At 54.9% G+C, this 24,289-nt stretch overlaps 1 protein-coding gene across 1 annotated transcript in view; it reads left to right on the forward strand.

Moving 5' to 3' along the window:
- Positions 18,445 to 24,289, forward strand: part of PHACTR3 (phosphatase and actin regulator 3) — a 216,485-nt gene continuing 210,640 nt past the window's right edge. The window contains exon 1 of the mRNA XM_005673064.3: positions 18,445 to 19,124. Coding sequence (XP_005673121.1) covers positions 19,007 to 19,124 — 118 coding nt within the window. The 5' untranslated portion in view covers positions 18,445 to 19,006. The remainder of the gene's footprint in view (positions 19,125 to 24,289) is intronic.

Below are 24,289 nucleotides of genomic sequence, written 5' to 3' on the forward strand. Positions count from 1 at the left end.
CAAATGAGGCTTTTTTTCCTTACATTTTTTTTTCGAAGGGAAGGGAATGATTGATGAGAGCTTGACACGTCCCAGCTGAGGCTCATTAAAAGTTGTGGCTTTAGGGGCAGCACCAGGCAGCTGGAAACGTACCGCCCTGTCTCCCTGGCTCAGCCCAGGGCTCCGAGTCAGTTAGGGCTGGACCAGGCTCCCCAAAGGCAGCTGCTCTGAAGCCCTGGCTCGGGTCTGAACTGCCCAGTTCCTTGGAATTAATGACAACCAGCTGTACTCAGCAGGCTTTGCTGGTAGCAGCTTGGGAAACTAGAAATCCCAACAGAAAGGCGGGTGGCATCGGGGGCTCCAGCCAGTGTCCCCTGGCCTGTCCCCCTGCCCTTGGGAATGGGGGGGGAGCTGCACGGCTGAGGCCCGGCCCTCGGGTTGGCTTGCAGGCCACCCAGGCCACAGATGGAGCCTGTGTCCCCTCAGTAGCCAGGCCTGAGACCCCGGGAGAAATCAGAGGGATTTTCTCTCTGGAAGGGAGTGGCTGCTGGGCGTGGCAGACCCCAGCACACTTCCAGCTTCTGCCCAGCAGCCTGGGAAGCCCATCCCTGTGCTCACACGTCCCAGCTGATGCTCATTAAAAGTTGCGGCTTTAGGGGCAGCACAAGGCATCCGGAAACTTCTGGAATCCTTCCTCCTGCCTCGGCCTTCGCTCCTGTGACAGGTGTGCACGTGGAGGCAGAGGCAGGGTCTGTGACCTTCAGGCAGCCGTAGAAGGCCCCTAGAGGGTGTGCCACCCAGCTGAGATCTTCCCTGCCCTCCTTGTCACCTGTGCAGGTGCCTTGGGCATTTTCCTGCCACCGGCATTCCCTCATCTGTGGAACTTATAGACTGATGAACTTGGCCGATGGCTTCTGTTTGCCGGGAAGGGAGTAGTCCTCAGGCTTGAGAAGGGTCTGGCCTGCCCCTTGCACTCGGTAAATAGGTGTCGGATGAAGGGGTGATGTCTTCTCCTACACAGGCAACAGATTTCTCTGGAAAAATAAAATTAATTATACTGGTCTTTTAGGGATGCATTCTCCAAGTGAGACGTGGAAAGGTTACAGAATCTTGTAAAACTCTCCTTCCTCCCTCCACCCCAGAGGAACCCCTGTTACTACTGAGTGTCTTTTTCCACCATACGGTCTTGATGTGTGTGTGTGTGTGTGTGTGTGTGTGTGTGTGTGTGTGTCTCGGCAGAAGGGCTATAGGATGGTTTCTTATAAGTGCTTTAAAGTACACCTGACGGCAGCATCTGAATGTGGCAGTAGGTTCTGAAGCTTCCTGTTTTCCTTCAACAGCGTGTCTTGGAGATTCATCTGGGTTCCTACATTCTTCCAGAGTGCTGTAGAATATTCCAGCGTTTGAGTCTCTGTTGCTGCTGGTCCTGGAGGGCGTCCTTAGACCCTCTGTTAATGGTGCTGCCTCTCTGCAGCCCACGTGCTCCCCTCGGAGCGTGTCTCTGCGTGCTTCTCCGCGGCTGGGATTCCGGGGCACAGGATAAGCGGCACAGGATAAGCCTGTTGTAAATTTTACTTGGAAAGTGGCTGCGTCACCCCAACCACAGTGTCTGAGGTGCCTTCCTCTCTAGTTCAGTTTCTTAAATGTCCAACCTGCAGAAGAAGAGTGTGGCTTCCTGGGTGTTATTTGCAGTCCCTTGATGGCTGCAGAGGGGTTTTCTTCTGCTAATCAGCCATGGGAGGTCACTTTCTGTGAGTTGCTTCTTTTCTATAGGCTTGTTAGTATCTTTCTAGAATTGGTTTGTAAGGCTGTTTTTGTGTTCTGGGTTCTAATCTTGTTTGCAGTAGAGATTTTTGCTCTCCTTGTGGCATGTCTTTTAATTTTAATTTTGCTTAATGTATCTTTGGTTGAGTAGAAGTTTTTAGGTTTTGTTTGTTTGTTAATTTTGCTTAACCTCTTTGGTTGAGTAGAGGTTTTTAGGTTTCGTTTGTTTGTTTTAAATGGCTACACCCACGGCATATGGAAGTTCTCAGGCCAGGGATTGAATCTGAGCCCCACCTGCAACCTCTGGCGAAGTTACGGCAGTGCCAGATCCTTTATCCCACTGTGCCAGGCTGGGGATCGAACCTACGCCTCCGCTGCAACCCAAGCCGCTGCAGTCAGATTCCTAACCCACTGCACTGCAGGAACTCTTGGGGGGTTTTTTTTAGATCTAATCGACATATAATGTTACATAGTTTTGGGAGTATGATGTCATGATTTGCTGCTTGTGTAAATTGCAAGATAATCACCCCGGCAATCTGGTTAACATGCATCACCACAAATAGTTACAATTTTTTGTGGGTATGATGAGAACTTTTACCATCTGCTCTCTTAGCAACTTTCAAACAAACTATGCACCTCCGTTAACTCTGGTCACCAAGCTGTGCATTCCATTCCTGAGTTTTCAGTGTCGATGCAGTCAAGCTTATCAAGCGTTTTCTTATGTCTTTGCCTCTTGTGTCTTCATTAAGGAATCTCTTTCTGCCTCAAGTTTAGAGCAGACACCTTGTGCCAGTTTGCCTAGGATGGTCCTGGTTTTAGCACGAAAAGTCCTATGTCCTGAGAACCCCTGAGTTCCAGGCAACCCAGGATGGTTGGTCGTAACCCTATCTCCCCATCCCTCCTCTTAGTGAGCATATGGTTTCCTTTCCTTTCCTTTCCTTTCCCTTCCTTCCTTCCTTCCTTCCTTCCTTCCTTTCTTTCTCTTTCTTTCTTTCTCTCTCTCTCTTTCTCTTTTTCTCTCTTTCTTTCTCTTTCTTTCTTTCTTTCTTTCTTTCTTTCTTTCTTTCTTTCTTTCTTTCTTTCTTTCTTTCTTTCTTTCTTTCTCTTTCTCTCTTTCTCCCTCTCTCTCTCTCTCTTTCTCTCTTTCTTTCTTTCTTTTCCGGCCACCCCTGTGGTGTATGGAAGGATTGAATCCAGACTGCAGCTGCAGAAATGCCGGATCCTTTAGCCCACTGTGCCAGGTGGGGGGATCGAATCCACGCCTCCGCAGCAGTCCAGTTCTTAACCCACAGAGCCACAGAGGGAACTCCACATAGCTTTTCTTTTTTACATTTGTGTTTTTTTTTTTTTTTAACTTTTTTTTTTTTGGTCTTTTTGCATTTCTTGGGCCGCTCCCGCGGCATATGGAGGTTCCTAGGCCAGGGGTAGAATCGGAGCCGTAGCTGTCGGCCTATACCAGAGCCACAGCAACTCGGGATCCGAGCCGCGTCTGTGACCTACACCACAGCTCATGGCAATGCCAGATCATTAACCCACTGAGCAAGGGCAGGGATCGAACCCGCAACCTCATGGTTCCTAGTCGGATTCGTTAACCACTGCGCCACAACGGGAACTCCTACATTTGTGTTTTTAATCCACTGAAATTTACTTCCAGGGAATCGTACGAGGTAGAACACAGATTTTTTAAAAAATTGAAGAATAGTTGATTTACAATGTGTTAGTTTCAGTTGCACAGTAAAGGGGTTCAGTTTTACATATATACAGATATATCTATCTATTTCAGATTCTTTTCCTCATAGGTCATTACAAGATATTGAATATAGTTCCCAGTGCTATATAGTAGGTCCTTGTTTTTCGGTTATGTGTGGTGGGGTGTATCTGTTATTCCCAAAGTCCTCATTTATTCCTCCTGATTAGGTTTTTAATAGAGATTCCACGAATCAAATGTTTACGTCAGTGAAGCATCAGTTCTGGTGGAAACATTAGCAGAGAAGGAAAGGTGGCTGAGGGTTGGGGGAGGGGCAGACACATGGCCATGAAACAATGTCTCTGGAACCTTCAACTGAAGCAGGTTTGAGGCAGGAGCTTGCCTTTTTTTTTTTTTTTTTTTTTTTTTTTTTGGTCTTTTTAGGGCTGCACCTGCGGCATATGGAAGTTCCCAGGCTAGGGGTCTAATCGGAGCAACAGCGGCACCAACCAGACCCGAGCCTGGTCTGCAACCTACACCACAGCTCACAGCAATGCCGGATCCTTAACTCTCTGAGCGAGGCCAGGGATCAGACCTGCAACCTCATGGTTCCTAGTTGGATTCCTTTCCACTGCACCACGATGGGAACTCCAAGGAGTTTGCTTTCTGATTTGATGACGTGTGGTTTTACTGATGTGATCAACAGTTCGTTTTGCATTTAAGAAACTCCTTTTACTGAGAAACACCGGCCTGCAGGGGTCCGCTGTCTGGAGAATTCTGGGTATCCTTCCTCGCTGTCCTGGCTAAAGGAGCCCCTCCCCTGATGCCCCCCTAGACCTGTGACCTCGTGACTTCCTCTTAAAAAACACAGGGCGCTGGGTCCCCAGATCCTTCCTCTTAGCTTCGTTAAGGCAACTGCTGCTTTGGGAATTTCTACCAAAACTCAGTTGCAGTTTATTTTAAGGAAAAGCAACACCAGCAGCGCACCCCCCTTGTATCAGACTTCTCCCAGACAGAGTGGGGTGCTGGCTGGGGCCATGGAGATGAGAGGGGCCCTGCAGGTCACGGCTGTGTCCCGGTGGCTTGGGGTCTGCAGTTGGGGGTGGGAGGAAGGACGGGGTGGGGTGCCTGTTGCCCTTGGGAGACTGGGTGACCTAGATCACCTGGGAAAATGCTGATTTTGTGAAATTCCAATATTTTCAGGAAAGTTGACTAGTTCCAGGGGTCATCTCGATAAGGCCTCTTCCGGGAGGGAATCCTGCAGTCCTGGGTGCTCAGAGCTGAGCTGTCCCTCTAGTTTCTCCTGCCTTTGGCCATCAGCATCCCAGTTCTCATGCCTTCAGGTTGGGGCTGCACCTGGACCACTGGTTTTCCTGGGTCTGCAGCTTGCACACGGCACATCAGGGGACTTTTCCTGTCATCCTGCAAGCCAGCCCCCATATTTGTCTCTCTCTGTGTGTCTCTGGGGAGCTGCTCTAGGTGCTGTTTCTCGGAGACCCCTGACTCATACAGCTGGTGTGTTCGTTTGCCAAAGTTACCATAACAAAGTACCACAGAAATTCAGTTTCTCTCAGTTCCGGAGGCTGGACAGTTCAGCAGGCTTGGTTTCTTCTGCTTCTTTTTTTAATGTCCACCCCCTTGGCTTATGGAAGTTCCTGGGCCAGGGATTGAGTCTGAGCTGCAGCTGCAGCATTGCAGGATCTTTTAACCCACTGTGCTGGGCCAGGGATCGAACCCACGGCTCCACAGCAACCTGAGCTGCTGCAGTCAGATTCTTAATCCACTGTGCCACAGTGGGAACTCCAGGGTTGGTTTCTTCTGAGGCCTCGCTCCTTGGTGTGCAGACGGCCACCTCCTCACGTGGCCGGTGTCTTCTGTGTGTCCAGGCCCTGCTGTCTCTGTGTGTCCAGATTTCTCCTTCTAAGGTCAGATTGGGTTGGGGCCCTGCCCTAGTGGCCTCACTTGAATTTAATCTCATCTTAAAAGGCCTCATCTCTAAATACAGTCCCATGTGGAGGTACTGGGGGTTAGGATTTTTGTGTATGAATTTTGAGGGGGCACAAAATCAGGACAGAACCCCTGCCAGGCTGGTGCTACTGTCCACGGGGAGCTCGGCGGGGCTGTGGGCCGAGCCTCAGATCTGTTGCACGCGGCTTTCCCTAGGTGCTCGGGTCCCAAGAGGAGCATCCAGGAGAAGCGGGCTCCGGTCCTGTCATCTGTTCTGACCTGGCCTTGGAAGGCACGACTGGTCCCTCTGCTGGAAACGGTCCACCCCGTGGGGAGTGGGGAGGCAGACCCGCGGGTGAGGTGTGAGGTGGGGTTGCGTCGTGGCCGAATCTGGAAAGTACCACTCTAGCCACACTGTCTGGCGACCCCTCCCCTGGCCGCACTGACCCCCACACAAGCCCCTTTCCAGTCCCTGTGCGCCCCTCACCCCTGAGTGTGCGGGAAAGGGCTGACTCAGTGGCCCGTCTGCTCTCCTTCCAAAGGCCTGCTGGCGGGGGCGGCCCTCAGCCGGCGCCCCGGAACCTGGTGGGGGGGTAGGTCCCCGCCCTGTCTTGTGCTGGGCCGTTTGCACAGACAGTCTGGTGCACGCCGATCCCCCGCTTTCTTCCTGGGGTCCGCCGCCCCACTACGTCTGGGCAGAGGGTGCCTGCCCGCTCCGGGAGCAGCCCCCAAGGAAAAACGCTGGGCATTGCTCTCTCATGAATTTCTGGGGAGACAGCCTGTGGCACCTGTGGTCACAGCTCCTCGGTGGCGGAGGAACTGAGAAGGTTCTGGAAGCTTGCGCCTGGTTTCCCTGGGTGTCACTCCCTCGCCTTGTCCCTTTGCGGACGGTGCTCTGTGTCCTTTCACTGTGGTGAGTCGCAGCCGTGAGTACGACTGTATCTGAGCGCAGGGAGCCCTTCCTGAGTCCCCAGCCCTGGGGGGGTCCTGGACACGTGGCACCACAGCCTCTGCCACACTCTTGCCAATGCCGGGCACTCCCGGGCTGGTGTCCACTCCGCCCTGTGGCCACCTCCCTGTCGTGGGCACGTGGCAGATGCTTTGTCGCCTGAGGACACAGGCCGCAGATGGGACTGGGACATCCCGCCTTTCCTCGGCCCAGGGACAGCGTCCTCCTCAGCCTCCGAGGGGTCTTCCTCCGGGTGGCGTCTGTTCCAAGCCTCTGGCTTCTCCCCAGGGGAGCCCCGAGGAAGCGGCCAGCTGCTTCTCCAGCAGACTTGAAGGGGCTGTGTTCTGCCTGGGCCGCCTTCTCCCGTCTGGCCCCCCCTTGTAGAGGTACCCGACAGGTGTCCCCGGCCGTCACCTGCATCCACGTCTTAATCAAAACACCTGCCTTCTCCGCTCCCCAGTCCATCCGTGTCCTGATCCTCCCGGCAGCGAGGTCTCCTGGAAGTGAGTCAGATGTGCTGCCGCCTACCCTGTGTGTCTTGCGTGTTTGGATGGTGGGCTCGCTGCCGCTGACCCCCCGGGTAAGAACCGAAATAAACCCGGCACTAGATGAGGCTCCTAATCCAAGGGAAGGACCGTCTGTGTCCACTCGAGAGTGTCCAGGACAGCTGTGTGAGCCGAACCGCCTCTGGGACGAGATCTCTTTTAACTCCTGTAATTTACACTCACTCAGATAATGAGGAGGCCGGCATGGGAAGAAAGACTTGCTGCAAATTTCCTATTTCTATTTTTATTTTAATGGCTTTGCTGTCTGAGCTTTTTCCTATAAGCCACATACACAAAATCATGGCAAATTAGCTCCATTTTTTTTTTCTTTTATGGCCTCATGTGCAGCATATGGAAGTTCCCAGTCCAAGGATTGAACCCAGCAGTGACTTGAGCTGCCACAGAGACAACACTAGATCTTTAACCCACTGTGCCACAACAGGAACTCCAGCTCCAGTTTTACCTCTTGGTGAAACATTGGCATAATAAAAAAATAAGAGGAGATAGCCCTTTCCTCAGTAGGGCAAAGTGACTTCCAACCCGGAGAATTAGGGTGAAAGTGCGCCCTAATGGTCATTTGCACTGCGTGTCACCATAGTGGATGCCTGGACAGAAGCCACACTGAAATCTCTGTAGGGACAGTGATTATCACACCTGCCAGGGTCAGATGCCAGCCGAGCCCTGTCCTCAGTTCTGCCGCCCTGTGTCTGCATGTCTGTATGGGAGGTGTGACCCCATTTGACAGATGAGGAAAACTGAGGCTTAGGTGGAGGAACCTGCCCCTGGTCACACCGCTGCTGGAGCTGTGTCCGAACCTGGGCAGGTGACTTGGGCAAACTCTGGATTCTTTGCCCTTTGCTCCCCTGCCTCACCATTTGTATTCCCTACCTTTTGTTCTGAAAAACAGTGCTGGTCCCTGGGGCCTAATTCAGGGGTCCTTCATGGGTGCCCCAACTCTGGCTGCACCTTGGAGGTGCCTGACCTGGAACCAAGCAGGCTGGTAGCAGGAAAGAGCCCTGCCCTGCAGGTGGGTTTCTGGGCCCTGCAGGTGGCACGCCGGCTGGTTCTCTCTGCCCGTCCCCCCGTCTTGGTGGCTTGTGCCCTTGGTTGTGTCTTGGGTTGACTTCGGACACTTCCTCTTGGCAGGTGGTCTCTGCAGGGCCGCGCAGGGTCGTGCAGGAGTGGGAGGAGGCCCCTCGGAGCCCGGCAGAGCTGCAGGGCCTTCCCTTCTGAGCCTGGTCCTCCTCTGGGTGGGGGATGATGCCAGGGCCGGCGAACTCTGCCCCTTGAGGGGATTAGGAAGGGGATGCAAGTGTTCCTTTTCTGTGGCCGCCAGAACAGACGCACGTTTCCCTTTACTGCCTCCTGTGAGTTGTGGGGCCAGGGGGGTGGGGCAAGGAGGGTCGGGGTGCAGTGGGCTCGGCCACGCCCTGCTCTGGGTCCCACAGGCCGGGGTCAAGGTGTCCAGGTGTGGACAGGTCTACGTTCCTCCCTGAGTCCAAGATCTCGGGAGCCGGGTCCCTGCTTCCCTAATGGCTGTTGGGGGTGGTCCTCAGCTTTCAGAGGCCACTGCATTGCCCGGCGTGTGGCCCCCTCAAGGCCAGCAGGGCAGGCCGAGTCCCTCCCCGCTTGTCCCTCTCTCCAGCCCCCATCTCCCCTCTGCTGTGAGGGCTCCTGCTATGACAAATCTGGATCATTCCCAATGATCTCGCTGCCTCAAGTCAGCTGATTATAACCCTGATCCCATCGCAGGAGTCTTAGCAGTGCCTAGAATCATGTCTGATTGAGTAACCGGGACTGGGAATCTGGGTTAGAATGCTGCCGTCCACACTGCGGCTAAGTGGATCAGCCCGGGGTCTGGCCCACCGGGAGCCAGTAGGTGTGGACGGGGTGACACCTCTGTGGTGAGACGCGTTACATCGGCTGCAAGCTCACTTGGAGAGTTTGGGTGGGGGGACAGCTATGTCCCAGCGCTTCCCACTTCGCGAAATCCTGGTATCACCCCCCCGCCCCGATGCACACACATACAATTTATAGAGCACAGAAATCAGTTGGTAACTATGTGAATTGTAACAGTAAGGGCATGAAGGAATCTTTGATTCGGGTTCAGCTGCACGGGAGCTTTGCCTCAGGAGGTGGCGGAAGATCACAGTTACATGTATCTGGGCTCCTAACTATTTCCAGGCTGCCTCTGGGTCTCTCCTGGTTGAATTCAGCAGCCCCCCGCCTTACTCCCCTCTCTTCCAGCCTCTTCTTGCCTCCCTCCAGTGACCCCATAACCTTCCCAGAGAAGGGAAATCCCTGCCCTTGCTTTCCGACTAGAGACCCTCAGGGTCTTTCATTCTTCCCGGGATAAAATCCATACCCCATGGGTCTCGAGGCCCTTTGAGTCCTGGGGCCTGCCCCCCACCCTCACCACACGCCGCCTCGCCCCCAGCACCCTGGCCACCCAGCCCTTCCAGACCCTGGACCTGCCTAGCGCTCTCACCCCAGGGCCTTTGCATGTGCTATTGCCAGGAGCTGTCCTGCCCTTCCCCAGCCCTGGCACATTCTGCGAATGAGTGGACAGGTGAATCCATGAATGAGTCGACCCCTCAAACCCCAGACTAGGGCCTCCTTTGCTCCAGGGCGTGTTCTTTTGGATCAAGCCTGGTGGACCCCCGTGCTCTTCAGACCCACGTGCCTTTCTGAATGCAGGGCCGCCCCCTCCCACCCCCCCGTCTTGCCATGTGTTGCGGTTCTAGTGGGGGCTCTCAATTTCTGGCCTTCTGCCCCCTCCTGCCGAACGTCCCCCAGAGCCCATTCTCCTAAAATCCTGGGGTTCTCTTTTATACCACCACCCTCCAGGTAGCCCTTGCAAAGAATGAACCAGGAGGGTCAGAGACCCCCAGACTGCAGCCTGAAATGCCAGGAGTCACCTCGGTTGCACCCCACGTTGCGGGGCTGATGTAGCCTCTGCTCCCCCGTCCACTGTGGAAACCATGGGGACCGGTGGAGGCGCCAGGATCTAATTGCTTGAATCACTGCCCTTCCCCCTAGGAAATCCCAGTGGGACCACCAGCTTTAGGTGGCAGAGCAGTTTAGTGAAATGTGGGCTCTGAAAGATACCACAGCTCCTATGAAAATACAGCCGTTGTTGTTTATAGCTTTGCACAAGTGGCTTCTTGGAATGATCCCAGCCACCAGATGTGGGATGTATTTTTAAAGTACTACCTGTATACCTGGTACTATGGATTTTCTGTATTTTATGGATTGGGCTCAAAGCCATGTTTGAACTGTTACACGGTGAAGTATTTTGTCTCCTGTTCCCTTGACGAGATGTGGGAGACAGAAATCCATGTGTGATGAGGCAGTAAGCCTGACACCGCAGCCTCCTGTGGGAAAGGAAACGTGTCCCTTTGGAATGGGGTCTGAGTAGGGTTTTTTTTTTTTTTTTTTTTTTTTTTGTCTTTTTTGCTATTTCTTGGGCCGCTTCTGCGGCATATGGAGGTTCCCAGGCTAGGGGTTGAATCGGAGCTGTAGCCACCAGCCTACGCCAGAGCCACAGCCACGCGGGATCCGAGCCGCGTCTGCAACCTACACCACAGCTCACGGCAACGCCGGATCGTTAACCCACTGAGCAAGGGCAGGGATCGAACCCACAACCTCATGGTTCCTAGTCGGATTCGTTAACCACTGCGCCATGACGGGAACTCCGGAATTATCTTCTTTTAAAAGCAAGAGTTGGGAGTTCCCTCTGTGGCTCAGCGGTAATGAACCCGACGAGTATCCATGAAGATGTGGCCTCACTCAGTGGATGAAGGATCTGGCGTTGCCGTGAGCTGTGGTGTAGATGGCAGACGTGGCTCAGATCCCACATTGCTGTGGCTGTGGTGTAGGCTGGCAGCTGCAGCTCCGAATTTACTCCTCGCCTGGGAACTTCCATATGCTGCAAGTGTGGCCCTAAAAAGCAAGAGAAATTAAATAAAAGAGTCAAGTGGCTGGACGGTTGGGGCGGAGGGTGTAACTGCAGCAGAATGTGGCCCGTTTGCTCTTTTATTTATGGTTAACATTCTGATCACCCACGTCTTTCGCAATCCCTTTCTCTTGGCCAAAATGAAAGCCTTGCTTGGTGGGAGCATTGGTGGCCACGCTCTTCCCGGAGGGACCCCTTCCCTCGGCTGAGCCCTGAGCCGCCCAGGACTCCGCCCAGACTTTCAGAGCCTGGGGGTGGTGATGGGGGGTATGAGTGATGACACCAGGGAGTGAGGGAGGCTGCTGGTGGAATACGTACACTTTTATTAAAAAAGCCGCTGCAGGAGTTCCTTTTGTGGCTCAGTGGTTAACGAAACTGACTAAGGACCATGCAGTTGCGGGTTTGATCCCTGGCCTTGCTCAGTGGGCTAAGGATCCGACGTTGCCGTGAGCTGTGGTTCAGGTTGCAGATGCAGCTCGGATCCCGGGTTGCTGTGGCTCTTGGCATAGGCTGGTGGCTACAGCTCTGATTAGACCCCTAGCCCGGGAGCCTCCATAGGCCGCCGGTGCGGCCCTAAAAGGACAAAAAGACAAAAAAAAAAAAAAAAAAAAAAAAGAAAGCCGCTGCATAATCTTCCCTAGTTTGGATAGACCTCAGGCTTTGTGGGACATCTGGTTGTCTCCACCCTCTTGCCTTTATTCATACCTCCATGTGTGGGGGTTTCTGTAAAGCGGACAAGTTAGGCTGTGCTGGGATGCTGTGACGGGGCATCTTGTGTCCTGGCAGGGGCACCAAGCAGGCAGGACCTGGGCAGGTTGGCATCCAGTGTGTGTGTGTTCATCATTGTAAGCTATGGCTGCTGCTGGAGATTTTACCAGGGGTGGGCTTGCACAGTGGAAAGAATATAGAAGTCCTTTCCTGTCCTGTGGCTGTCACTTGTTAGCTGTGAGACCTTTAGTAAGTCACTAACACCTCAGAGCCTCCACTTCATTCTTGGTAAAAAGAGGGTGATGATTCTAGCTTTTCGGGGCTGCCAAGCGTTGAATCGGGGCTGCCAAGCATTGAATCCGTGCTGCCATCACTGAATCCTCTTACCACTGCCACCTCCTCTATCACCAAGCCAGTGACTTCTGGGGGTGGGGGGCAGTCCTCAGAAGCATGAGGTCGCTGCCTGTGTCACTTCAGATGTGTTTGCAACAATGCTTGAGCTCTGGAGCACAAGACCTGGGTTCTAATCCTCGCTCTGCTCCCTGGCAGGGACTCAAGCATTTTGCATCTCACTTGCAACATGAAATCTAAGAGTACCTCCCTTCTTGGTCATTTTTAGCATGTGCCACATTCATAATTATAAAGTTTTTAGCACGATGTCTGGCACATAGTAAGAGCTATATGTTAAGTAAACAAACCCCCAACCAACAGGGCTTAAGCTGTAGGATATTTGCTCCTTCACAAGGGATCTGGAGGGAGGCAGGTCTGAGGTCTCCGTCCATGGCTGTTGACATCCCATCCTCACGTGTGTCACTCCAGGGTCACCGGGTGGCTGCTGCAGCTCCAGACCCCGCAGGACATCCAGACAGGAAGCAGGCACCCTGCCATCAGCACCTGCCAGGGTGATGGCGACTACTGCCTTTTCTGTATGTGGCTCTCGGTCCATCAGCCCTGTTTCCCACAGGAAGCCCCCCCCCCCCATTAGCTACAAACAGGGCACATGGCACCCTCCGACAAGAGAGGCATATCGGATATACCCAGGGGGGTGGTCCCCTGAGACTTGCAGCTCTGTGCTGCCCACACCCCCCTGACAGATAAGCTGGAGCCTCCGGGGGCTGTTTTCTGTCCTTCCTGCAGAGGGCGCCCCATCCCTCCACGGTTGTGCGGCTTGCTCCTATTCTTCCTCCATCATCGCCATCCTATTTGGCCCTCCGGTCGCCTGGGCAGGCACGGGGCACGGAAGACATTAGAAGGCCAGCGTCTTGCGCCAGAAAGCTTTTTGTGCCCCGCGCTGGGTGCTGGGCCGAATGCCCGCACCCTATGGGGAAGGCCCTCCTCTGGCTCGCACGTGGGCTGGAGGGGACACAAGGTCAGGAAGGCATCGAATCCCCTCTGGTGCCCGGGTCTTGGGCTCCGGTTCACAAGGGCCTCTCTGGACAGCCTGGGCACGGAAGACACTCTGAGGGGGGCTAAGCAGGGTGTGGGTGGGGGCCACGCACGTTCCTCAGGGAGGCTCTGGCTGCAGTGCCTTCAGGGTGGGGACCACGGTTGGTGGCATCGAGGCTTTTGTTTTAGAAGAGTTGGGCGTGTCAGAAAAGAGCCACAGCTGGCATTGCATTGAGCACCACCCTGGGTAGCCTTATGGCACGGCCAGTGCTAGAGACCCCACCAAAGTCAAAGGGCGAAGGAGGCCAAGTTCAAGGCCAAGTCAGCTGCGGGTCCAGGAAGTTCCCTTGGGCCACAGTTGGGCGCAGTTCTTCCTGTGACCAGCAGAGGGCGGGGCTCCCCTCCTCACCGCCCTGCTTTGTCTCCACAAAGCCTTGAATCCCCGCCCTGGCCTTGAATCCCCACCCTGAGCTCCACCCATCCCCCCGCCCCACCCTCTTCCATTAGTTCCCTAAGCTCTTGGACAGAGCCTAGAGCTGGCAGCTGGAGCAGTTTTGTTCTGTTTTGTTTATGCTTTTTCGGGCCGAACCGCGCGGCTTATGGAAGCTCCCACGCTAGGGATCGAATCAGAGCTACAGGTGCCGACCTGCAGCACAGCCCCAGGCTAGATCTGAGCTGCGTCTGTGACCTACACCACAGCTCATGGAAACCCGGATCTCTAGCCCACTGAGCAAGGCCAGGGATCAAACCTGCATCCTCGTGGATCCTAGTGGGGTTTGTTAACTGCTGAGCCATGAGGGGAACTCCCTGGAGCCGTTTTTTTAAGCCCTTGAGTTTGCTGGTTTAATTCCATCCCTGTGATGGGTGAGGTGAGGACTCTTAGGACCAGGTGGGGGTGGGGGGAGAGGGCCGCCACCCACCCTGTGCAGACTCATTGATTCAGTCACCAAACACCTGTTTTCTGGGCAGCTGTGACATCCAAGGCCTGACAAATTTCCCTGAACTCAAGGCAGAGACATGGTGGGGGCTCAGGTCCTTGGCCCATCAACTCGCCAGGGTTTGTCAATCTGTAATGTTTCTCTGAGAGCACCACCAGGGCTGGTCTGGCTCTCTCCCTGTGACCCCTGGAAAGGCTGGCACTGAATAGCCGGGCAGGAATGACCATGCTTATTCCAAGATGAGGAATTGCAGTTCCAGAGAGGGTCCCCCCCCCCACTGGCCCCACACAGGTACCAGAGGCTCTGTGGGACCCCAGAGTGAGTGCCCGTTCATCCCCTGTCCTGATGGAGCAGGGGGTGTCTGGGAGTCTTGGTGGGTCCTGAGCCAGGCTCTTCTGCAACACGTCTTAGGTCCAAATGGGCCCCTCCTCTTTCTGCGCCATCTGCCCCTTCTCTGATCCTTCCCACCCAGGAAACGGCAGCACATGCACCCTATTGTCAATATCAGATTTGAAGGTCACCTCAAATCCCACACCCCATATCCAGTTCGTCGTCAGAAGCAGAGACCGGGGGGTTGTCTGTAGTTTTTTCCATTCTTCCATTCTTCCACAGCCAACCCATCACCGACCCTCTGGGGCCACCTTGGGAATACATGGAATCCAGCCTGCTTGGCATCCCCCCTCCTGCCTGGATGCATGCCAGCCTCCCCATCCATCGCCCTGCTTCCTCCCTCTCCTGTGGTCCGTCTCCATCAGCAGCTGGCGGGATCCCCTGGAGGTTCACGTCTGCTACCAGCCTCGGCTTTCACGTCCTTGTAACAAGGACCACAAGACACTGCGTGCTCTCTCAGTCCTACCCCTCTCTCCAGCCTAGTTGACACCCGGGCCCTGACTCTGCCGCTTTTTCTCGGTGCTGCTTCCCCCTCCTGGCCTTTGCCCAGATGGTTCCCTCTGCCTGGGGCCCCCACCCTCCTTGATTTGTCTGATTAATCCCGGCAAAACCGTCAGTTTCAGGAAGAGCATCACTTCCTCAGACCACGCTCCACCCACCCAGGTTGGGCATCTCTCACTCTGTGTTCATTGAAATCAGCAGAGTGATCGATAGCTTAGTTGTGGAGCCCGTCTTTTCTGCAAGACCACGAGCTCTGAGAATTCAGGCCCAATCATACATGGCTCATTGTGGTATTCCTGGAAAATTGTAAGTTTTGCCACAAAATAGATACTCAGGAAACAGTTGGTGGATGATCATTAATCCGCATCTTTTAAAAATCGAGATATGATTGATGTACAATATTATGTAAGTTTCAAGTGTACAACAGTGATTCACAATTTTTGTATTTTTCATCTGTACTTTGTGTAAAACAGAAAGCATCTCTGGAGATGCCTGTGGGTGGGACTGGGCCTCTGTATGGTCCTTTTTCCACACTATCTGCTGATGACGGGGACGTCTCCGTGTGTGGGGGTCGCTCTGCCACGGTCAGAGTCACCTTCCCGGTCAAGTTCCTCCCGGAGTGCCCGGGGCAGGGAAGACCCGCCCTTTCGGTCCCCACTTTGGGTTTTTGGAAGGGACCCACTTCACAGACTTTGCAGTCTTTGCAGTTCTTTGAGGCGACTGTGTGGGGGTTGTCAGGGCTGCTCAGAGTCAGGAGATGGCTTTGGGTTTTCTGATCAAGGACCAGAAGGGTGATGATGCCCAGGAGGGCTTCAGTCTGAGTCAGAGCTCAAGGCAGGGACAGGAGAGGTTTAAGTAAGATTATGCTCAGCAGAGGCACGAGGCAGAACCCAGCCATTCCTCACACCCAAAGCTCAGCCCGGGTGCCTCTGGGTACCTATTTTGAGAAACCGCTTTATTGAAATAATTTACCTCCCATATAGCTCATCTGTTTAAAGTGTCAAATTCCGTGGTGTTTGGTATATCTACAGAGGGGTGAAACCATCGCCGTAGTCTCATTTTAAGACGTTTAGAACATTTCTGTGACCCTAAGAAGAAGTCTCTTACTCATGAGCAGACCTGCCCCATGTCCGGACCCCGTGTCCCCACCCGAGGTAACCACGAATCTGCCTTCTGTCTCTGTGGACATTTCACGTAATGGAATGACTCTATCTGTCTGTGTTGATTTATATATATATGTATAAATGGACTCACTATATATATAGTGGAGGGGCTCGCTCCTGTCACTCAGTGTCGTTTCCAGGTCCATCCATGCTGTAGCAGGTATCCGTAGTTTAGTCCTTTTTATGGCCGAAGGATGTTTCCCTGGATGGATACACCTCATTGTATTTATCCACTTATCAGCCGAAGGACACGTGGGCTATTTCTATGTTTGGAGCCATCATGAAGCGTGTTGGTTCCTGTAAGCTTTCTGCAGTGTCCTTCTAGACCAGTCCCACCCTTGGAGGGGCCTTGTTGAGCAGGGTCAGTTGGTGACTTTCATAAAGTCACCCCCACCCGCACCCCCGAGGCTCCTCCGGGCTGGGACCCACGGACAGCAGCCTTCCACACACCTTCGGGCCAAATCGTCCCAGGCCTCCAGCTGGCCCTGGTTGGGGGGCGGGGGTGGGTGACTTGGGAGGCCACCGTGTCTCCTGCAGGCCGTGTACCGGGCCATTGATCAGTAGAGGTGGGGGCACTAATTTTTTTAGACCTGAAAACTCTTTCTATTATGGAACATTTCCAAGCCAGAGAAAAATAAAACGAGCAGCTGCATCCCTCCCCAGCTCAAACAAACGCACACTGTGCTCGCATATGTGTTTAGGAACTAAATTGTGGTCGTCCCCCTTGTCTTCTGTCCCCCTGCTCCCCACAACTCCACCTGAGCTTCTGGAGCAAATTCTAGGTCTTGTCTTTTTTGATGCCTTTAACCCCGCCATATGCTTTTGGGGAGCAGGTGAATGGCCCTAGTCGTGTAGGCCATCCTTCCCAAGGGACTGGAAGTGGTCTTAGGTGGTGCGCAGACAAGGCATTAAGGGGTATTGCCCATGACTGTGGGCTGCCATTGGCCCCTGCCCCCCACCCCACCACTGCTGGCCCATCTCTGTATCTGCCGCTGGCTGGGTCAGCCGAAGGCTTTCTCATCGGGATGCTCGAGGCACTGACGGTGGTTGGGGGGCATTCTGAGACCTGCCTATTGTGGGGCCTGGACTCTGCATGGCTCTTGGGGGCCACCTGAGGACACACTTGGAGACCACTTGGGCCCTGCCTTGGGCAGGTGCGTTCACCTGAGTTGCCCTCACCTCTGAGGTGGGGGTGATGGCATAAAATGTCTCACTGGCATCTCTCTCACGGTATATATTGATACCTATAATGAAATGTTTTGGGGGGACATCTATTGATTTCTTGGTGACTGTTCTCTGTTCCCTCCTCCCCACCACCTGGAAGACCTATTGGGTCTCTCTGCGTATGTTCCCTGTTGGACTCGAATGCCCGACACGGTGCCCAGGACACACTAGGCTCTGGGGGTCGCTGGAAGGAAGGACGGGAGGGAGGGGAGGGAGGCTGGCTTTCCCGAGGGCACCGCTGCTAAGAGCCCAAAGCTCCGTGGGGAGGGAGCACCCTCGCTGTTTCCCCACATCTCAGTTCTGCCCTTGGCTTTTGACTGGGGTGTACCCATCCCTGCCAGGGGCTCCCCCTGCCCCCAGGCCCTGCTTTAGATGCTGACTGGACAGGAAGCAGCAGCCCCAGGAAAGCCCCCAGCCCCTGCTCAGCTGCGGGACCCCTGGCAGGCTCCTTCTCCGGGCTCCCTTTGGTTTCATCACCCACAGTGGCACTGGCAGTGGGGCTGAGAGCAGCGCCCGCCCCTGGGGTACCTGGATGGGCAGAGCCGGGGTCCTGCCTATTGGAGCTCCTCTGCACAGCAAGTCCGGGGCCAGGCACGCCCTCCCCCAGCGTCCCTGCGGCCCTGCCATCCGGGCCTCTGGCTGTGTGACACAGCTCCACAGCCGTGTCCTCGCTCTCTGCCCTTTACTGGGCTTTTCTCTTCCTCGCTGCCCTCCTGTCCTGTGCCTTTGCTGGAGACCAGGGAGTTGCCTCTGCTCCCCCCACAGCACCATCTCCAATGGTGAGAATTGCTCAGTAGCACCTTGGGGGAACCTCTGTAAGTGGCAGCCCTAGGGGGTGTCACCTCCCTTGGCTGGCCTCATCAACTCCATCAAGGAATCGGGGCGGCCTCCCAGGAAGCACTCTTCTCCCAGGCAAGGGGCCGAGGGCCTGGGGAGATGGGGGCAAGGGGAGGGCTGTGGGGAGGCGGACGTGGTGGGCGGGGACAAAGCTCCGGAGGGCCCCACCCCCATCCCAGGTGGAGTCCGGGCTGCAGGACCCACTGGCCTCCAAGCCCCCAAGAGAGGAAGGGCCGGGAACCGCTGCCCTGAGCTGCTGAGCCCAGGCCCTGCCCCCAAGGGAGGCACCCTCAGGGTCTCCTCCCCTCCAGCCGGGGAGGGGGGAGGCAGTGCGATGTGGGATTCTCATCTCTAGAGCTTCTAGAGCGAGGCGACTGCGGTGGGGGGGGGGCGGTTCGTTACTCAGGATTCAGCCCCCCCACCTCTCTTAGGGCGGGCAGCGCGCAGTTCAGGTATTTGAGACCCCCTCCCCATCACCACGCTGGCTCTCACTCCCCTCTCTCGTGACGTCAGGCTCCTCTCGCGCGGCATGATGGGAGAATCCTAATGTTTTCCAACAGATGCTCCAAGAACAGCTTTCAGATTAAAGCAATTGCAAGAGCAAAGATTCTTCTTTTTTCCTTTTTTCCCGGGGGGTGGGGGGTGGGGTGGGGGAGGGAGCGCCCCCAGAAATTCCTAGACATCACCCCCTGCCCCAAGCATGCAATAAACACTGCCAAGAAAAAGTTTTTATTTCCTGGTTCAACTTTTTTTTTTCCTGGAATATAGACTGAAGAATGGGAATAAACACGAATAAATAACAGAGCGAGGCCGCGCACGCCGGGATGTGCCTGGCTGCAGCCGCGAGGCTATTGTCTCAGCGCCCTGAAGCCAGCCCCGGCCTCGTCCTCCGGCTCCTTCCCTTTTCCTGTGCTTTTTGATTTTCCTTTTTAAAACGACGACCCCTCCAGCCCTCTCGCCAGTGACCTTGGCCGCCTCGGATGCTCTGATTCCACGCGGCTCCCTCCAACTTGCCCCCTCGCCGGCCGGGCCCATGGCCGCGTCCGAGGACGGGAGCGGCTGCCTCGTGTCGCGGGGCCGCTCGCAGAGTGACCCCAGCGTCCTCACCGACTCCTCGGCCACCTCCTCTGCTGACGCCAGGGAGAACCCAGGTAACCGGGCGGGCGGGGGCGGCCGGGCGAGAGGGGAAGGCCGGGGTAGGGGGCGCGGGGCGCACGTCCCCGGGGCTGCTCCGCGCCCGGGTCCGCATTTGGGGAGCCGCGGCAGGACCCGGGCGCTCAGGCTCCCAGGAAGGCGGCGGAGCCCTTTGTCCGGGGAAGAACCGGTTCCCCGGGCAGAGCCGAGGCTCTCCATCTGCCCTCCGTGCGGGCTCTGCTGTCCCCTTCGAGGGGCTTCCCTCCTTTGGGTGCTGACCCGCTGGAGGACAAGAGTCAGACCTGCGGCCGCCTCCGCCAGGGCTGGCTCCCAGCTCTGCCTCCCTCCCACCGGCCCCGGCTCGGTGGCCCGGGCGGCCCGGCTGGGGCGTCCCCGCACCGGCAGGGCAGCGTTCCTGCGGCCACCGCGCAGAGGGGCTTCCGCGGGCCGCCCGACTCGGCCGGCCTGGCTCACCTGGGCGCGCCCGCCCGCCTCCCGGGACAGGTGTGCTAGCAGAACTGCCACGGGGAGATGCAGGGCGTGCGCCAGGACGGAGCCGGGTTTCATTAAATGCTATGGACTTCATCCACTCCCCCACCCCCACGGCAGCGTCGATTGTTTAGGTGATAAATCCGGTCACAAAGGCGTCTATATGGCTTGATTGATTACTTTCCAGAGAGGAAGAAAGGCCTAATAAAGCAAGAGGGGGTGGGCTGTGCGCCCAGTCACCATGGAGACGCAGGAAGCAAAGTGATCATTAAAACCTTTCTCCACCAGAAGGCAATTTTCACTTCACAGGGAGAAGTCTGAGCTTCTGAAATGTAGGATTCAAAAAAAGAATCAAAGCTGGTGTTTTGGTCTCAAGCCACCGGACTCCATTCCTAGGGCAGAGAAGCACAGGGCCCCTTCTTCCCAGGTTCTGCTTTGACCATAAGTTGCTCTTACCATCCTTCCTTTGCGGACTCATTCTCTCGCAGGGCAAGGCACCGACCCCCCCGCGTTGGGACTTGATGACGGTTAAAGGGTGGGCTTCAAACTCCAGATGCCCCCTGGGGCTGGGGTGGTCCGGCTTTGTGGGGAGGGACTCCTTTACTTCCTGGAACACAGGGGAGCTTCGCTATTTAACTGCAGGGAAAGACCCGTTAAAGGCAGCTCTGTGGGCGCCAGGGCCCGATCTGAAATTTTAAACAATAAACCCAGGCAAGGCTTGTGAGATTTCTTTGTTAGGACTATTGACACAGTGTCCCTTGGTCAAAGTAAGGTACCAGCTGGAGGAAATCCCTGGCTTTTTTTTTTTTTTTTTTTTTTTTTTTTTTTAATATATATCTGGGAGGGCAAGTTAATTTCCTTGGAGTTTCAAGCGGAGGCTGCCATAAAGCAGATCCTTCAGGCTTTAATTAATCCTTTTATTAGAAATGGGGGATTAAGCCTTCAGCACTCCATGATGGATTGGTTTTCCCTGTGTTGGAGATGCACTTCCATGATTGTTCCAATTATGGACGTTGAGTGGCTCGTCACACGAGAGAATCCTTCTCAGCTCCTTTTGTCTCCCTGGCAGGAAAAAGGAAGCAAACTTGAAACGGGAATTATGGAGGATTTGGCTTTTTGGCTGTCTGTGAGTTGATGTCTCTGTGGGCGGGAACAGAGGGCTTGGCAGGTGGCTGGTGCCGGTCCACCTGCGAGAGGTAGATGGGCTTGGATGGCCATGATTAAGTGGTGCATGGGAGGACGGAAGCCTGAGTTAGGCTCTGGTTCAGATGCTCAAAATGGGACCCAGAGAGCAGGTGCCTGAGGTGAAGTCTCCAGTATATATAATTCAGGGAGTGGTAGAACCTTACTAAAAAGCATCAATCAATGAAGTATTTAAGGATTGTGTCAAGCGGAGGAGTTCTGGTGGGAAGGGAATTAGAATCAAGTTGGAAGCAACCTGGGAGCTTGAAGCGGGAAGGGTGGGTTAGGGGAGCATTTTCTACAACTGCCTTGCTCGGTTGGGTTGGTGAGTGCTTGCATACCTCTTTCGATGGGGGACTCACTTCTTTACAAGGCAGTGCATGCTTCTGTTTGGGCATTTAAAAATTCTTTTCCAAATGGCTCGAGAAGGTCTGCTCCTAGTCATTCTTGATGAGATCTTCTCATGGTGCCCATTACCTGGGGGTTTTGGAGAATCCGATCTTGTCCGTTAGTTACCGTGCCAGCCTAAGTCCCTGTCCTTCAGCTTGCTGTCCCCGTAGGTCTGCTCCCATTCGTTTGCCTGCTGCTCTAAAGAGCTGCTCCTGAAATGAGAAGCTGGGGTGCCAGCTGTGCAGGAATCTGGTGCAGAGTCACCACCTCCTGTCTCGAGTCTATGGCTTCGATAAAACAGCCCCAAAGTACGTTTACTCCCTTCCCTCACAAAATGCATGTTTAAGGCATCAATATTCCGGCAATAAAAAAACTCAGAACGTTGTGGGCAAAGGAAGCGGCGACTTTCTTTTCTCTCACTCCCTGGAGGTTACCTCTGTGATGAGTTTGGTGGGGCCGCTGGGCCTCTCCCTATTTGTTTTGGGGTTTTTTTTGCTCTTTTTTCTTTAACGCTGCACCCACAGCATATGGAAGTTCCCAGGCTAGAGGTCGAATTGGAGCCACTGTTGCCAGCCTACACCACACTCACAGCAACTCGGGATCTGAGCTAAGTCTGTGACCTCCGCCACAGCTCACGGCAACACCAGATCCTTAACCCACTGAGTGAGGCCAGGGATTGAACCTGCATCCTCATGGGTACTGGTGGGTTTGTAACCACTGGGCCACAACAGGAACTCCCTCCCTGTATATTTCTATCCACAGGTTCTTGGGAAAAGCCATTTAAGAAAACGCATGCTGTAACACACTGCATGAAAGGTTCTTCAGTTTGGGCTTCTATTCATACTGGGGCCGAGGGGTATTTCTCTGTCTCCCTTTCTTAGTAACTGCAGAGTATCTGAAGGAATCTACTTTCACAGTTGAGCTATTAGATATTTGTGTTTCCAGGTTTTACCATCCCAACCCACCTAGTGGTGGTCATCCCAGACAAAGGCTTCTTGTGCTCCTGTGTGAATTTCCTGTAGGGCATGTCTGGGTCAGAGGAGCCTCGCATTTAGAATTTTTCTGATCTTGTGCCCTCCTGGAGCAGGTACTGTTTGTTGACACGCCAGAATCTGAGAGCACCCTCGCTCCAAAGCCTTGCCCACACCTGAGGTCATCAATCTGGAGTTCTCTTGCACAAAGGGTGATGGGGTGTCTCGTTGTGTTAATTTGTGGCCCTTTGCTGCTGAGCGTGAGCATCTTTTTCATGGCCTTATTAGTGTATTAAGTCTCTCAGCAGCCACATCTGCGACCATGGACTGCATGGCAGGGTTGAAGGACTTTCCCCAAGGGCCAGCCCTGCTGCTCTCTCCTCGTCATCGCTCTGCTCATGGTTCCCTCTGCTGCTGTTTAACAGGATTCCTCCCAGCAAATCCTTACTCTGTCCACACATGCATGGTTAGGATTCTCCCCAAAACTTAAAATTTTTAAAAGATCACTCGGAGAGTCCCTGGTGGCTTAAGGATTCGGCATTGTCACTGCTGTGGTTTGGGTTTGATCCCTGGCCCGGGAACTTCAGCATGCTGTGGGTGTGGCCCCCCCAAAAAAGATAACTCGGGATCGCATCCCCAAGGAGTTCATACTCGCAAGGCATTTTGCTTCCTCTTGTTCCATTAGCTCTCTGGCTGTGGGACAGGTTCTGCTCTGGACCAGAAACAGAGCCAGGAGTCACCGGAGACACCTCTTTAGAATGTTTCCTTGGGGGCTTGCAATTTGTCTTTTTAAAGGTTCTGCTGTGTAAGTAGACGGGGGACCCTTTGATCTAGCCCGGGTTTCTCAGCCTCGGCACCGCTGACATTTGCAACGGGATCCTTCTCTGTCTCGGGGCCATCCTGTTCCCTGGAGGGTGTATGGCCACATCCCTGGCCTCTGTCCCCCAGACAACAGTAGCACTCCAGCCCCCAGTTGTGACCATTGATGTTGCCAAGTGTCCCCTGGGGGCAGAATCTCCCCAGAGAACCACTGATGCAGCTCTTTCATTCCACGTGTATCACAGTCACCGGGAAGGCTCGTTAACCCCCCCATCCAACGTTTCTGATTCAGCCTGTCTGTGGTGGGTGCCCGTCCTGTGTGGGTCTAACAAGTGACCACGGGATGCTGATGGAGCTGGTCAGGTGACCACACCAGGGGAGCCATTGAGCCTGTCCTCAGCCATGGTCTCAGTCTCTGTAGACAACATCTGTGGGGGGGTGTGTTCATGGGGGTCCTGCCTTGACCTGTCTGGCCCCTGAGCTCCAGACCTGTGTCCTGCTTGACCCCTGCTCAGGTCCAAGGCTGATGTTACCTCCTCGGAGGCCATCCGTGTTCACCTGATGAGACGAAGCAGCTTCCCTGCCTCCCGATCTGCTCACGGTATCTGACACCACCTGGGACTCTGGTGCCCTTCTCAGTGGACTGCTGTGCCCTACCCCCATCCCCCTAGGCTAAGAGCCCAGCACAGACTTGGTCCACCGGAGGCCTCAGGAAGCATCCGTGGAGCCAGCCACCAAGCACAGCATCTTAGCCAGTGAGGCCTGGGGCTGGCCAGGCAGCTGGACGGGGCCTCTGTGGATAAAGCAGCTCCACGACATCCCGGGAGCGGCTGGGAGGTCAGGGTGAAGGAGGCTGCAGCCACGACTTTCTGCAGGGGCAGGGCCACCTGTGCTCACGGCCCAGGGAGGGAGGAGCGGATCGGAGCAGCCCCTCCACTCCTGAGTGGCAGACAGGCACACAGACTCAGCCCCAGCCCAGACTCCAGGCTTGGCCATCCCCGTGCCTGAACCATTGAAGGGTGACCCTGCGCAGGGGGGTGACGAGGCAGTCACCAGCCTGCTTTCTCCTTGGCGTGGTTCTTCCTGGCTTTGTTCCTCCAACTGTCCTTTCTGGAGTCCTGAGTCGCTTTGCTCGTGCTTTTTAAATTTCATTTTTGCTTCTTCTTGGCGCCACCTCTTTGACCTGCAGCCCCTCCTCCAACTGGTTTGGGCCAGGGCCAAGTGGGTCAGCTTCTCTGGGCTTCACTGCCTCCACCTGTGAAATGTGGGTTAGTGCTGTGTGGACCTGGCTGGAGCCCAGCGAGGACTTGGGGAACCAGACCCCTCGGTAT

The sequence above is a fragment of the Sus scrofa genome, chromosome 17 (genome assembly GCF_000003025.6).
Source record: "Sus scrofa isolate TJ Tabasco breed Duroc chromosome 17, Sscrofa11.1, whole genome shotgun sequence".
NCBI classification, from domain to species: Eukaryota; Metazoa; Chordata; class Mammalia; order Artiodactyla; family Suidae; genus Sus; species Sus scrofa.